This window comes from Sinocyclocheilus grahami, unplaced genomic scaffold (assembly GCF_001515645.1).
Source record: "Sinocyclocheilus grahami isolate Dianchi unplaced genomic scaffold, SAMN03320097.WGS_v1.1 scaffold729.1, whole genome shotgun sequence".
Lineage (NCBI taxonomy): Eukaryota > Metazoa > Chordata > Actinopteri > Cypriniformes > Cyprinidae > Sinocyclocheilus > Sinocyclocheilus grahami.
In genome coordinates, this window is record NW_015505908.1 from 468,420 (window position 1) to 482,906 (window position 14,487).

The 14,487-nt window shown below is 36.3% G+C and overlaps 1 protein-coding gene across 1 annotated transcript in view; it reads right to left on the reverse strand.

The window, feature by feature from the left end:
• Positions 1-2,859: 2,859 nt before the first annotated feature.
• Positions 2,860-14,487, reverse strand: part of LOC107560474 (acid-sensing ion channel 4) — a 66,135-nt gene continuing 54,507 nt past the window's right edge. Inside the window, exons 2-10 of the mRNA XM_016244659.1 lie at positions 10,920-11,064; positions 10,258-10,385; positions 9,138-9,291; positions 8,133-8,186; positions 6,605-6,758; positions 6,410-6,501; positions 5,605-5,684; positions 5,250-5,369; positions 2,860-4,056 (exon numbers count right to left, since the gene is read on the reverse strand). Coding sequence (XP_016100145.1) covers positions 3,940-4,056; positions 5,250-5,369; positions 5,605-5,684; positions 6,410-6,501; positions 6,605-6,758; positions 8,133-8,186; positions 9,138-9,291; positions 10,258-10,385; positions 10,920-11,064 — 1,044 coding nt within the window. The 3' untranslated portion in view covers positions 2,860-3,939. The remainder of the gene's footprint in view (positions 4,057-5,249; positions 5,370-5,604; positions 5,685-6,409; positions 6,502-6,604; positions 6,759-8,132; positions 8,187-9,137; positions 9,292-10,257; positions 10,386-10,919; positions 11,065-14,487) is intronic.

Consider the following 14,487-nt stretch of genomic DNA (forward strand, 5'->3'; position numbering starts at 1 on the left):
GTTGATTGCCTCAGAAAATTATGCTTGTCTATTAGTTTGTCAAAACAAAAACTGTAATGTTCTTACAATCGAAATGTGAGGAAAACATTCTGGTCAGAAATGTGCAGTTTGTATTATTATTAATAACCAACATACTTACATGTACATGGAAGTTCATAACTATTTTACATTTTGGGGACTTTGAGGCTAATTCATATAAATTTGTACAATCTCACTCGTGTTTTTTTTCTTTATTTTTTGTACGATCTGCTTATGCCCCACTAATGATTAGGTATAAGGTGGACCTTCATGCTTGTTTTCTCTAAAATCATGCTTTTCTGTATGAATCACATCATACAAATTAATACCTTGTAAAATAGTTGCATTTTCTCATGAGATCAGACTCTAAATAACAGAAATGTGTGTTGTTTAAACTGTAAAGTTGTCTCCAGTATCCTTTTAGCCTTATGATTAATTATTACAGAAGTAATTTTAACAACATTTCACATTTGTGGTAATTGACAGCACGCCGTGGAGACTGTCAAGAGATTAACTTGTATTGAACCCAGCACATTCCTTTAAGATTCCTCAGTGGAATCATAAGCCATCAAAAAGCACGCAGTGTGAAGTGCTTATATCTCAGTGAACAGAACCAAAGTGATTCATTTATCAAGATTTTATTATTGGACTGCAGTACGTACCATAGTTACATTTATAAAATGTTTTCTAACAGAAACCACGGTCATAACAGCAGACCTTTGTACAAACTGTATTTTGTGTTCTCTGAAGTCTGGTATACAGTCCATTAGGTTCTGGAGCATAATGGGTAATTAGCCTGATTAGTCTTTATGCCTTTAATCGTGTGGAAATCTCAACAGTCTGTTTGCGCTATATGCTGCTATATGCTGCTTCAGTGCCTCGTTTTATGGCCCCCTCTTGGAGCTAAATGGTGGTCTGGCTGGCAAAAGCGGGTGGAAAAGAACAGCATGTCAAAGTTAAAGCAGCGTGGCACAGCTTTAAAAATACACACATAGAGCTCAACACTGCCCCAAATGGAACTGACATCTGAAGATGAAATAATATTGCATGAAGGAATATTACAGTTGTCCGGATCAATTGTAGGCCTAAATATTTCTCCAAACTACGTTCTGTATATTCAGCTTCCTCAGCATCCAAGAAAAGAAATGTGTAAATGTTAAATCATAACTTAACTGAATTTAAAAATTGAAGATTTTCTGGAAGAAACACTAACAAAATGTGAGGGATTTGTAATCCCCTCACGCACCAGCGCTACATGGTGAAACTGGACATCGTCCCAAACCACAAGTTGCTCCAGTTGTTCCTACTGTGCCTCCGCTATTGCTCTCTCTTTTCTCTTTCCGCTTCCTACATTCTCTTCTATTTCTCTCTCATAATCTTTCACCTGTAGTACTCCAAGAAAATTATGTAATTTGTATGAAATTATGAATAGATACAATCTATTTAGGAAAACAGAACTGTGCTAATTGCTTAACAGTGTGTAACACCTCTGTTTGGAGAAATGTCTTATTGGTGTGGAAGCATTTACATCCTCTTTCTGATGCAGATCTACCTGCTGGATCGCACAAAGTCGTTGCCATTTGCTAAATCCTTTTTAAAAAGACCTGTGAGTCGTGCACACACAATTGCATTTCAACATTTGGAGCAATTCCTTCTGCACAGGTAAGATAGGCCACAAATGCAGAAATATACAACTGTACAAGTGCATGAGGTTGACAGATAATGCCAAGTCAAATCTGAGTGATTTGTTCCAATGCAATTCTTGGACATGCTCTGGTATGTCAGCTCTTCTGCTTTCACTGCTGACAGCACAGTTATTTATGACAGTAAACTGTATTATTATGCATAACCGGCTTAGTGTGCCATCAAGACTCTGACTGGGAACCTTTAAAAATGCCACTTTGATACAGTTTTATGAATATTAAAAGCCCATATTAGCCATGATTACTTTTATATGGATGGAATATATGCTGCATGTTTTTGACATCCAAATATGAGATGCATCCCAGAAAATATGAAAATAACGATGCAAAATCTCTCTTGTAAATAGGATCTAATCTATAGAGGATACACAGTATACACAGCTCAGTCATTTATAAGAAAATTCTGTAGTTTGTCAACGTAGTTTTATGGAGTAAACAAAGTAAGCCCAGAAAATGAGTAAAAATGCTGCTGCAATTAGTTATTACAACCTAAAATTTGTTGAGATAATTATTTTATGTAAATTAAAGTTAACTGAACTTTAAGTCGAGCACAAACACTTACTTTTTTTAAGTTGAAACAACACATTATTAGTTATTCTGACATTAAATTTTAAGTTGCGATAACTAATCACAGCAGTCATTTGTTACAGTATACTAAATGTGCAGGAGAAAATTATATAGCACATTTAGCAAATTATATATGAATAGATATGTGTGCTACGTAATATAACAATAAAGTCTTACATTATATTAAATCATAATACCCATTAACCTAATAAAAAAAAATCTGACGATTAGACAAGAACTGCACCATTTTCAAAATGGCAAAAAATAAAAAATTATAAAAATAAATAAATAAAAATAAAATAAAAAAGTTACAGGTGCTACACTGCTGACTTACAGTACTATTAGCCATATTTGTAACCACAATTCAATACCGGCATATACGATAGGACTGTAGCTAAAATGGAATTTTTTTTCGTCTTTGAATTGTCATTGAATGTCAGTTCTTGCTGAATTTCACACACAGAGAAGCCGGTGGTTTCTGATTGAAATGCTTTGCACATCTGGCCTTTTGTCAAAGAGACCGCTAGACATTTCACAGCTAAGAACCCTGAGAAAAACTCATCGACCGACTTTTAAACATGTAGCCATACGCTGCGGTGCATCAGATTACTCATACTTTGCGAGTGTGCTGAGCAAACCCGGTTTATCATTCTCTGTGGGACCGCTGCACTCGGTCTCATTCAAAAGTGAAACTAGGAACATAAGGTCTGTTTTATTAAACACGTTTGGGAGGTCTGGGAGACTGGATCCATCAGCTGATGGATGGAGGAAACAAACATTTTCCATATGGCTACCGCAATGGTTTCTTCTGGCTCTGGTGGGCTGGTGGGCTTTACTGTACACATTATTTGGCTCTCCGTTGGGAAGTAACCTCACAAGAAGATTATGGCGTTACTGCTAATGACACCCATTACCACTCACATGTTACAGCTCTATAAATAACATTACAAAATTTGTGGATTATTCAATACACTTGAAGTTAAATCAACCATAAACCATTTGAGATAAAGGAAACATTTACCAGACATATCCAATAGAGATGGATGCATATTACTTTTCTGAAACACAAACTATTCTACACCATCCCCATGATTTCAGTGAAAGCGTATACCAGAGTAAAACCAAAGTTATTTCTCTTATGCTCTGGATCCTAAGGGTTGATAGCCATGATTCAAATACATCATTTACATGTGTAGGTTAATCTGAATTATAATATTTCACAAGATGAGAACTCACCAAATAAAACTCTAACAGCTGACAAAATATAAAGAATGTAATGCTTCAAACAGGACCTGGAGTATAAAGTGGCTCTAGATGTCATGCAGTCTATGCCTTGATATACTGGAGGCCCAGTACCAAGGTATCCAGTGTAGAAATCGTTGAGTTGCCACTGATGTCACTTCCTGTGGGGGGCTGGGAGGGCGATGAGGACAAGATTTGAGATAGTCTCCTGCTGGACCGCAATGTCCGATCCATGCCTGCGTTCGGTTAGAAGCGAGGGTTTAGAGTTCGACTTTGGCTGTAGCTTTAACTGGTGACAGCGAGAGAGATGAGCGCTGAGATTTGAGGGTCTTTCATTGAGCCCACCTTCAGCACTGAGAGAACTCTTTCTGTAGATGTCATCAGCACTTGACCCACCAGAAGGGTCTTCCTAGCAGGCAAAGTCCTCGAAGACTCGGTGATGGGTACGGTGGTGGTGATGGTGATTTGGGAGGATGGTGTTAGCATAGGCTCCCTCCGAGTGGCTCCGGCTCATCTCGTCAGAATCCTGACAGGAACAGAGAATGTCAGACAGGATTCTACAAGAATACTTCCAACTCCTACATCTTACACACTGCTAGATTGTGAATAAAACGCTTCTTATGACTAATGCTGTGACTCATTGTTTAATCTGTGTTGTGATAAAGTGAAAATCCACTCAAGGCTGAGTGTTACAGTGGTTTATCATGGTTAAACCCCTTTAACCATGGTAAACTCACTGTTATGCACCGCCTTGAGTGGCTTATTGCATCTATAAAATGGTGGCAACAGTACCATGATTAAAGAAACTGAATTCTTAACTAATATTATCATGATATAAAGTCTTCTGCCATGTAGTCTTTTAGTTTGTAGTTTTCAAACTGGGGTCTGCGAATCTATGGGGTGTGCGAGGAAAATTTCAGCAAAAAGTATATACACTACTGTTCAAAATTTGGGGTCTTAAAGAAATTAATACTTTTAGATTGCTACAAAAATGTCAAATAAATGCTGGTCTTTTGAACTTTTTTTAAATTGATCAAAAAATCCTGGAAATAGTATTCAAAAATATATTAAGCAACACAACTGTTTTCTACATTGACAACAATAAGAAATGTAAGCACCAAATCAGCATTTTAGAATGATTTCTGAAGGATCGCGTGACTCGCACACACACACAATATTTTTTACATTTTGTGTATATACATTTATTTACATTTTGTTCTCTAAAGATTAATCATGAAATTATGAGGTTAATCACACCTATTTGAATTTTATCATGATAATATTTCTATTTCTATAATATAATTATTATTTTTTGTTTTAGTACAGTAACAATATGCAGAAAAATGCCTATACAGTTTATTGGCTATTTTACACTGGTTTCAGCATGATTCAGATTTTAGAGCTGTAACTTTATAATGACTGAACAATCTTGGGTCAAGACCCACTGGCCATGCACTGAATCAAATTAGTTTTGAAGATACTCCATTTCTCGTGAATACAGTGTGATCTGCCAACATCTGTGTTCTTCTTCCATGAACAGAAGATCGGATTGCAAGAGATTTGATTCAATCCTGGACTAAGCAGACAGCCTGGCATCCCAATCATGGCTCAATATCCTGCTGCTGATGTTATATTTCCCTCTGGGCTTTGTTCCTATTCGTAGAGTTGATCTGTGGCGTATCCTAACAGTAACACTCCAGAGATTAGCATGTGGCTCACCTTAGCTTTCATGTCCTCCAGCTTTACTGTGGCGACTGTGCTGGCCTGTTGCTGCTGCTGGGTTTGCTTTTTGTCATCTCTTTGTGACCTAAGCAAACGCTCCAACCTGTGTTTGATCACCTAGGAAAGTGAGGGGGAGTCAGGGTGAAGAGGGCAGCAGGGAAAGTAGGACAAATGAGGGCTATAAACAGAGTTTAGCAGCATCAGCATTTCTGCTGCTCAGCTCAGAGGTCCAGTCTTATCTGCTCTTTTGGGAAATACTGCTCACAATGTAAAAACACTGAAGGAAAAGAGCTATTGGTTAAAATGAATGGAGGTGGAATGGGAATAAGGGGTCAAAACAATACACGCTTACCTCATATACATAATCCAGAATCTCCAAGATGGTGAGAACACTGGCTCCTATAAAAAGACCCATCTGCCCACCAATGTCCCCTGAAATAAAAAAGTAAGAACGAGTAGAACGATTTGCACATTTTTTTCAACATGAATTGTCATTTGCAACATACTCTGTCTGTAATATGCCATATTTCTGACTGAAACAGGGTTGTTATTTTACAATAAAACTATTAAGAATCTTTTTTGTTAATTGAAATAAATGTAAATATTAGATGAACAAAAAAAAAACTTGCACTATAATTAGAAATGTTGCCTTAACAATTAACTGAAATAAAATATGTTGAAGTTTAAGTATTAAAATTAATAAATTAAAACACAAATAAATTGAAGCTAAAAACAAATATATATATATATATATATATATATATATAATAAAAATGATAAAAGCACTTGATAAAATTATATAATAAAATTAAAATGAAAACTAAAAAATATATATAATAAAACGAATTAAAATATTAATAACTACTATAATAGTATATAAATAGTACTAAAATAACACTGGACTGAAAGAAGATTTTGGGTGATCCAATAGTTTGTTCGTTCTTATAATCTGATTAAATTATACAAAATTATACAAACATGTTTCTTCTTTGGAAAAAATGTGCACCAATGAATTGTTCACAATAACACCACATGCATTAAGAAAGTAAAGAGAGTTGATTTTAATTTCATATTGGTTCAGAAATTCTCAAGTTTAGGTGTTCTGAAAACTACTTGAAGTTAAAATGAAGTTGTAAAATGAGCCTTATGAGACCCACCTAATAATCCTGCAACATCATATGCTTTTTTCTGTTCTATTGTTTCATAATTTAGAGCTTCAAAGAAAATGTCCAACACAAGGAAGTTGTCCCTAAAACAAAAGGATAATAAAACATTTATGTATAAATCACATATATTCCGAATCAGTACAGTACTACATCTGTTTCAAACTGAAGGTGGAAAGCTTGCCACACCTGATGTAGTCTTCAGACTTGTCGTATTTTCTAGATAGGTAGCGAGCCGAGCCTTTGCTGGGGATTTTAACCATAGACAGCTCTTTACCATAACGTGTCAGGTTACAGGGAGTTTCACAGGAGCATGTGTCACCTGAACTTGTCTGTAGCAGTGCTGCGAAGAGGACACACACGTCAGTTTAGAGCAGCAGACAGATGTGAGTGTGTGTGTGTGTGAGAGAGAGAGAGAGAGAGAGAGAGAGAGAGAGAGAGAGAGAGAGAGAGAGAGAGAGCAGGTGCTCCAGCCCACACCTGCACACCCATTCTTCATTCATCAAACTAATGTGGAGAGATAACACCAGCGCTAAATAATCATCCATAAAATGCTTGAAATACACTCAGCAAGTTGTTCAGATTTAATTTGGTTTCTGATCCATCCAGAAGAGAGCACACACACTCTCACATGCACACTCACACATAGATATAATATACTCATATATAGAAATTAAGCTGTGCAGTATGTCTCTATTATGTATAACTACTATTCAAATGTTTGTGGTCTGTAATATATTTTAATGTTTCTGCAAGAATCTCTTGCTCACCAAAGCACCAAAAAAATAAAGTAAAGTAAAATAAAATAAAATAAAATAACATTGTGATATATTATTACAATTAATATTTTCTATTTTAACATACTTTAAAAAGTAATTTATTCCTGTGATGGCAAGGCTAAACTTTCAGCAGCTATTACTCCAGTCTTCACTGTCACATCTTATTTGCTGATTTGGTGCTCAAGAAACATTTCTTATTATTATCAATGTTGAAAACAGTTGAGCTGCTTAATAATTTTGAAGGACCCATAATAAATTTTTTTCCAGCAGTGCATCTGTGAATTGTTTTGAAGTTGTATATGAATCTCAATGCTTTTAGATTAGATTTTAAACATTTTTTTTTTACGTGTTAATAGGCTATGTTTTGTTGTTATGCGTGGGATATATTTTTATCTACAGACATGTTCGAGTGTTTGGGTGAGAAAATAAATAATTAAAGTAACCTATCATAGTAGAGATTTCAGTTTGAATATTTGAATAGGTCAATCCAGTGAATGGTAGTACAGTCCATTCTTTCAAGATATATCTGAACCACCCATTAAATGGGGTCGGGTTTGCGGAGATAATTAAATTTCTGGCTTATTAGATAAGGACTATCATAATTGTACCAATACATCCCTCATCATCAACTCTTCATGAGCCGCTCCATTTAGGAGTGTCATAAAATCAGTGGAACAAGACACCTACAGCGGCTGATAACACCGTGAGGATATCAGAGGTTAATGCACTGCAGGGATCTCCAGTTTAATGCTGCTCTGTAAAGGATGTCAAAGCGCAGGAGAACATTCCCCTTCATGGACTGACTGAGTAATCCCGTGTCTCCCACCCCAGACCATGCACAGGAACATCAATTTATCTGGGATTTAATTATTTGTGTCCACTACCTCCAGAGATATTACACTCCAGGGCATTAGCAAAAATGAAAAACGCTTGCTTACCAAGTGCTTTGTCCACACATTTGATATTGCTGGGAGTACAGATATCGGCATCTCCTGAGAAACAAAATACATAATGACTCTGATCAATCACGAGCAAAATGATTGCTGTTATTTCACCACCAGCCAAGGAAGAAAAAGCATGAGCAGCAGAGAAAGCGACAGCGCTCCTCTGCTTTGTTATTCATCCTAAAATGATGGAAGGCAGCATGTGACCGAGGGAGATGGGTTCGCTTTCACCACGCCTCCCTCATGATCATCAGTCTAGGCCTAATTGCACCCAAAATGGACTGATCAAAACCCTCCACAAAGGCACATTTATAAAGTCTTTAAAACCCAATCCCCATCGACACACAATACCTCAGGAGGTCCAACTCGCCACCCGGATCCATCAAAAGAGCAACCGGTTTGAGGAAATACATATGCCACCTAAGAGAATATGGCCTTTGAGTTAATGCATTTGGAACAGTCTCTCTTTTCAATTTGCATTATGGGAGATTGATTTAGGAACATTAAAGGAGAAAAGCAGAGAAGCGGAGCTTCCATTAGAGTCCGGCCACCAACAGTCACACGCTCTCAGAAAAGCCACACTGATAACAACTCAGGTGTGGTGGAGTTAATTAGAAAAGAGGTTTCTGGGGACAGAGAAAGTCCCTCCGTCTATACGTTGTCGGTTTTCTAAAGAGAAAATAAAGGTATTTGCTTTTTTTTGCAGTTTATCAGCTGCTTCAAGTGGAATGTAACGAATCAGCTGGTCCGTGTTCATCATTGCTGGTGGATTGCGATCATCTAAATTTTCCCTCCAATTGCCAAATGAACCACCCGAGCTCCTGGTATTGTGTGACTAGACAGTAAGTTAATTTAGAGACTTGCATTAAGCTTTCGGCTCCACTGCCTGGAGCAAATTAGATGAGAAGAGTTTATTCATTTAGTATTTTAGCAATTAGCAAAATACATTAGTGTGCTGATTACGTTGAGTGGGAAATGAATGCATCGGTGTAGCGTTACCCGGCATGTGCACCATCCTGCATTTGCACACACGCTGAACCTCAAGAGTCTCGCAGCGCAGGCGGCAGGCGCTGATACTGTAGGTATCATAACCCGGGATCATCTGCTCACTGGTGGAGCGGCAGTTCCCCCAAGGCTGGGGCAGGTAGGTCAACTACACACAGAGAGAACAAGGGAGATAAAGAGAGAGGGAAACAGACAGAGACAGATTGTAAGAGCAGGAGAGACAGAAATAAAGAGAGAATTAGTAAATGCAAATGAAGTATGCAAATAAGCAGCGTTCTCAAGCTACGCCACAATTTTAAAGAGCATAAAACTGAAGTGACTGACAATTGAGCAACATTTTAGTTGTGTGTGTCTTGATTTTCAGAAGGAAAGCTTAATGAGTGGCCTGCCTTTGAAACAAAAATATTAATATGCCGCTTAAACCTGCCCCTTTCCTATAGTTAACTATAGGCTTTCATTCAGATCTGCCTCCATCCAATCAACAACTGATGGATAGGACCAAGTCACCAACCTATATTTCTTCTTTTATGATAATCTGTTTCACTTGGATGCTACAATACAGAAAAAAAACTGTCGCCACTTCTCTTTCTGTCATCTTTTTGTCATCTTTCAGGATTATAGTTTATTCATTTTAGCAATTCAATATGCTCTATTCTCCTGCTCAAAAAAATAATAATTATGTCATATAGCACAGATACAGATTTTAGATTACTAGCCAGTTGATGGATGTAGAAATTTATAGTTCAACTTCGCAAGCATGGTGACTGCCAGTCACTTTCTCAACTCTGAATGTGTTTCACACTTGCAAAGAAATCCTCCTCTACTAATTGCTTGCTTACTGGCCCCTATTTTTATTTATTTATTCACTTCAGTATAACAAGGAACAGCACGTTTTCTCTGGAATTCTGTATGGCAAGAGCTGTGTAACAAAAAATCTACTTTTGTAGTAATATCATGACGGGTAATAAAATACAAAATTCTAAGACAATAAGCTATTAAAAAAATTGAGGGAATGTTGATGTGACTAGATGGTACTGTAGTTGGATGGTCTGGTTTCATTGTAGGTGGTACTTAGACTGAAAAGTTTGAGAGTGATTCAAGGGAAGGGTTATACCCTTTGTTCTTGACAGGATACAAATGTCTGAAATCCCGGAGAGACTCCAAAGCCCAGCTGATGGATATAGGGCGGCTCATCCTGACTGTGGATCTGAACACGGATTCCAGCCTCTAAAGATGTTTCATCTGCAAAAACAAGAGGATGAGCAAGGCAGAGAGAGGGTAAGAAAGCAGAATGAGCAATTTGATGGTCAATACAAATGGGAAAAAAACAACATCACAAATTAACCTTGAATTTAAACGTGTTTATCTTAACAGATTGTGCAGACACACATCTGAGAACCAGAAAATATGGAATGACTTTGCAACTTCCGGACCAGAAATCGTCTCCGTGTGGCATTATAACTCACTTGTCTCTTTCCAGATAGGTAGATATTCATCCTGCTGTCCTGACTGTGGATCTGAACACGGATTCCAGCCTCTAAAGATGTTTCATCTGCAAAAACAAGAGGATGAGCAAGGCAGAGAGAGGGTAAGAAAGCAGAACGAGCAATTTGATGGTCAATACAAATGGGAAAAAAACAACATCACAAATTAACCTTTAATTTAAACGTGTTTATCTTAACAGATTGTGCAGACACACATCTGAGAACCAGAAAATATGGAATGACTTTGCAACTTCCGGACCAGAAATCGTCTCTGTGTGGCATTATAACTTACTTGTCTCTTTCCAGATAGGTAGATATTCATCCTGCTGGATATCCAACATGATCTCCAGCCCGTTTCCCATCCCTCCTTGCTTTGACTTCCTGGAGGTTGTTTTGTTCCCGTTGAAAGTATAGCATTTCCCATATCTTGTGTAGACCTATGAGAAAACACCAATGAATAATTAAAAATTTAATATTCTGGTATTGAGGAGGCCATAACAACAAACAAGCTACAATCTTTGAAAACCATAACTTTTGTTTTTCTAAGATTTAATACTTTAATGAACCTTTGGATCCCTCAAAGAGATGCCTTTTAAGACGCTTATGATTAATCGGGGAAAAGGTCACTTTAAACTTCAAAAGTTCTGAGGCATTAAAATCTTCACAGAAGAGAGTTTTCCAACTCACATGAAAAACCAAAAGAGACGCTGATTAATTTTTTTTTACAATTTATCATTCTGTCAGTGGGCATTTGTACTTGGTGGCATAACAAATAATGTTTTCTCTGTCTCATTCCTGTCATATTCATTTTGATGAGAGAGTGAGACAGTTCTACAATCCATACTGCATTATCATGCAATGCGTTTGTTCCTCAAACAAGAGGAAAATGAATACTCCACATCTCCAGAAACATATCCACTTCCACAATGAAGTCATCCCATCATATTAATTGCTCCATTTGGGAAATATTGATAAGAGAAGACAAAATCAAAAGCAATAACTTCTGAAATGGGACTTAATATCCTTACATAAACCACAGCCACTTAAAACAAATACAATTAAATAAAAAGCATGCAATTTGTTATTTATAGACCATCTTTCTTCAAGCAAAAGTGACAAAAAGACTATTATTCAGGTACACTGCAGCCTGACTGTGCAATGAAATACTCAAAAATTGAAGACAAAACCACTGACAAATAAATGTCAGGAGGGAATGGATCAACAAAACACAGATGGATGAAGAAGAACTCTAAATTGGTGTCCAGTGACTAAAAATACAGAAGAAGAAGAAACATATTCACGAAAGATTGACAAACCAAAAGAGACGCTGATTAATTTTTTTTTTTTTTACAATTTATCATTCTGTCAGTGGGCATTTGTACTTGGTGGCATAACAAATAATGTTTTCTCTGTCTCATTCCTGTCATATTCATTTTGATGAGAGAGTGAGACAGTTCTACAATCCATACTGCATTATAATGCAATGCGTTTGTTCCTCAAACAAGAGGAAAATTAATACTCCACATCTCCAGAAACATATCCACTTCCACAATGAAGTCATCCCATCATATTAATTGCTCCATTTGGGAAATATTGATAAGAGAAGACAAAATCAAAAGCAATAACTTCTGAAATGGGACTTAATATCCTTACATAAACCACAGCCACTTAAAACAAATACAATTAAATAAAAAGCATGCAATTTGTTATTTATAGACCATCTTTCTTCAAGCAAAAGTGACAAAAAGACTATTATTCAGGTACACTGCAGCCTGACTGTGCAATGAAATACTCAAAAATTTAAGACAAAACCACTGACAAATAAATGTCAGGAGGGAATGGATCAACAAAACACAGATGGATGAAGAAGAACTCTAAATTGGTGTCCAGTGACTAAAAATACAGAAGAAGAAGAAACATATTCACGAAAGATTGATAATGAAATTGATGTTTTCACTTCAGTCTTGGGTGCTCTACTCTTTCTGACCTTTTGTTCAAAACATTTTTGGTTCCAATCTTTCGCTAACATGCCAAATCAAATCACTACCACAAATAAAAACAAAGCTTGATTTGTTGGATTGCCTGAAAACACAGACAAAGAAAGAAATGTTAAAAAGACTCTTGGCTCTTCTGAAAAGCCCAGTATAGCTGGGCTCCCGCACATGTTGTGTTTTGGATGCTGGTCCCAACGACAACTGTCTCCATCAGTCTGCTTAAAGAGATAATTCCTTACAAAAATGACAATTCTGTCATCATTTATTCAGCCTCATACCATTCCAAACCTCTATGGCTTTCTTTCATGAGACGTTTAGCAGAATGTCTGAGCTGCACTTGTCTAGACAATAAGGTGACCAGTGACCACTGCTGTCAAGCTCCAAACAATGTTGTTATTGTTAACTAAAACTAAAACTATTAAAAATAGGTTTAGTTAATTAAATAGAGCTGAAATTAAAAGATGAATATTTATCTTAACTCAAAATAAATAAATAAACAAACAAACAAACAAACAAACATAAAAATAGAATTGTTGCTTTGGCAACTAACTTAAAGTAAATTTATGCTTAAGCACTAAAATTACAGGAATAAAAAGAAAGCTTAATAGAAATATTTAGAAAAAAACTAAAATTATAAAATCAAAAAAGCACAACAAAATTACTAAAACTAATTAAATTAAAACTGAAAATATAACAATAATAGCTAATTCAAAATATTAATACATACTGTAATAGCATAAAAAACACTATTCATAATAAATGTAATCTATAACTCATGCACTACATTTCAAGTCTTTTGAAATCATACAATAGATATTTATCTTAACTCAAAATAAATAAACAAACAAACAAACAAACATAAAAATAGAATTGTTGCTTTGGCAACTAACTTAAAGTAAATTTATGCTTAAGCACTAAAATTACAGGAGTAAAAAGAAAGCTTAATAGAAATATTTAGAAAAAAACTAAAATTATAAAATCAAAAAAGCACAACAAAATTACTAAAACTAATTAAATTAAAACGAATGAAAATATAACAATAATAGCTAATTCAAAATATTAATACATACTGTAATAGCATAAAAAACACTATTCATAATAAATGTAATCTATAACTCATGCACTACATTTCAAGTCTTTTGAAATCATACAATAGCTTTCTGTAAGAAATGGGTATAATTTAAGTTCACTAAAAGTCTTGCTTCATAGCACCATTCACTTTCACTGTACGGAAAAGAGCAGCTTATACATTCTGCTAAACTTATTATCGTGATCCACCATCTAGTACCTACCCAGTACAAACCAGTCTACAAATAAATTCATGCTGGTATAAGATGATCTTTTCCTCAGGCAGACTGACATTAAAATGTATTGTTATAAATCAACCAAATTTCTCCAGCAGCGAGGCTTGTTCTGATGAGAAGGGACCTTTAGGGGCCACACTTGTATGTAACACATGGCTGTTCATTTAGCAGCCTGTGTATGGAGTCTGATCTCAGCTGGCTCCGTGCTGAATCAAAGCAGGGCTCTCTGAGCAATATGGGCATGCAGTAATTGCCAGCTACAGCTGTGGACGCCGCACACCATACAGCTGTAATTATGGCTGGAGACAGCCAGTGTTTTCACAAGCAGATGCTGGTCAAACGGGATAAAGGAACACGGATATAAACACCATTTTATATAATCAGACCGCAAACAGAGAACACACAAACATCACCCCCACTACTGTGTAGCATTTGGACCAATCAGACACACAACTTTTTGTTATATTTAACAAATAATATCGAACTCCCCATCACCTAACCAAATGGCCAATTACGAGGGTCTATGGACCCTTCCCCCGAAATGCACCTAACGCCTCAGAAA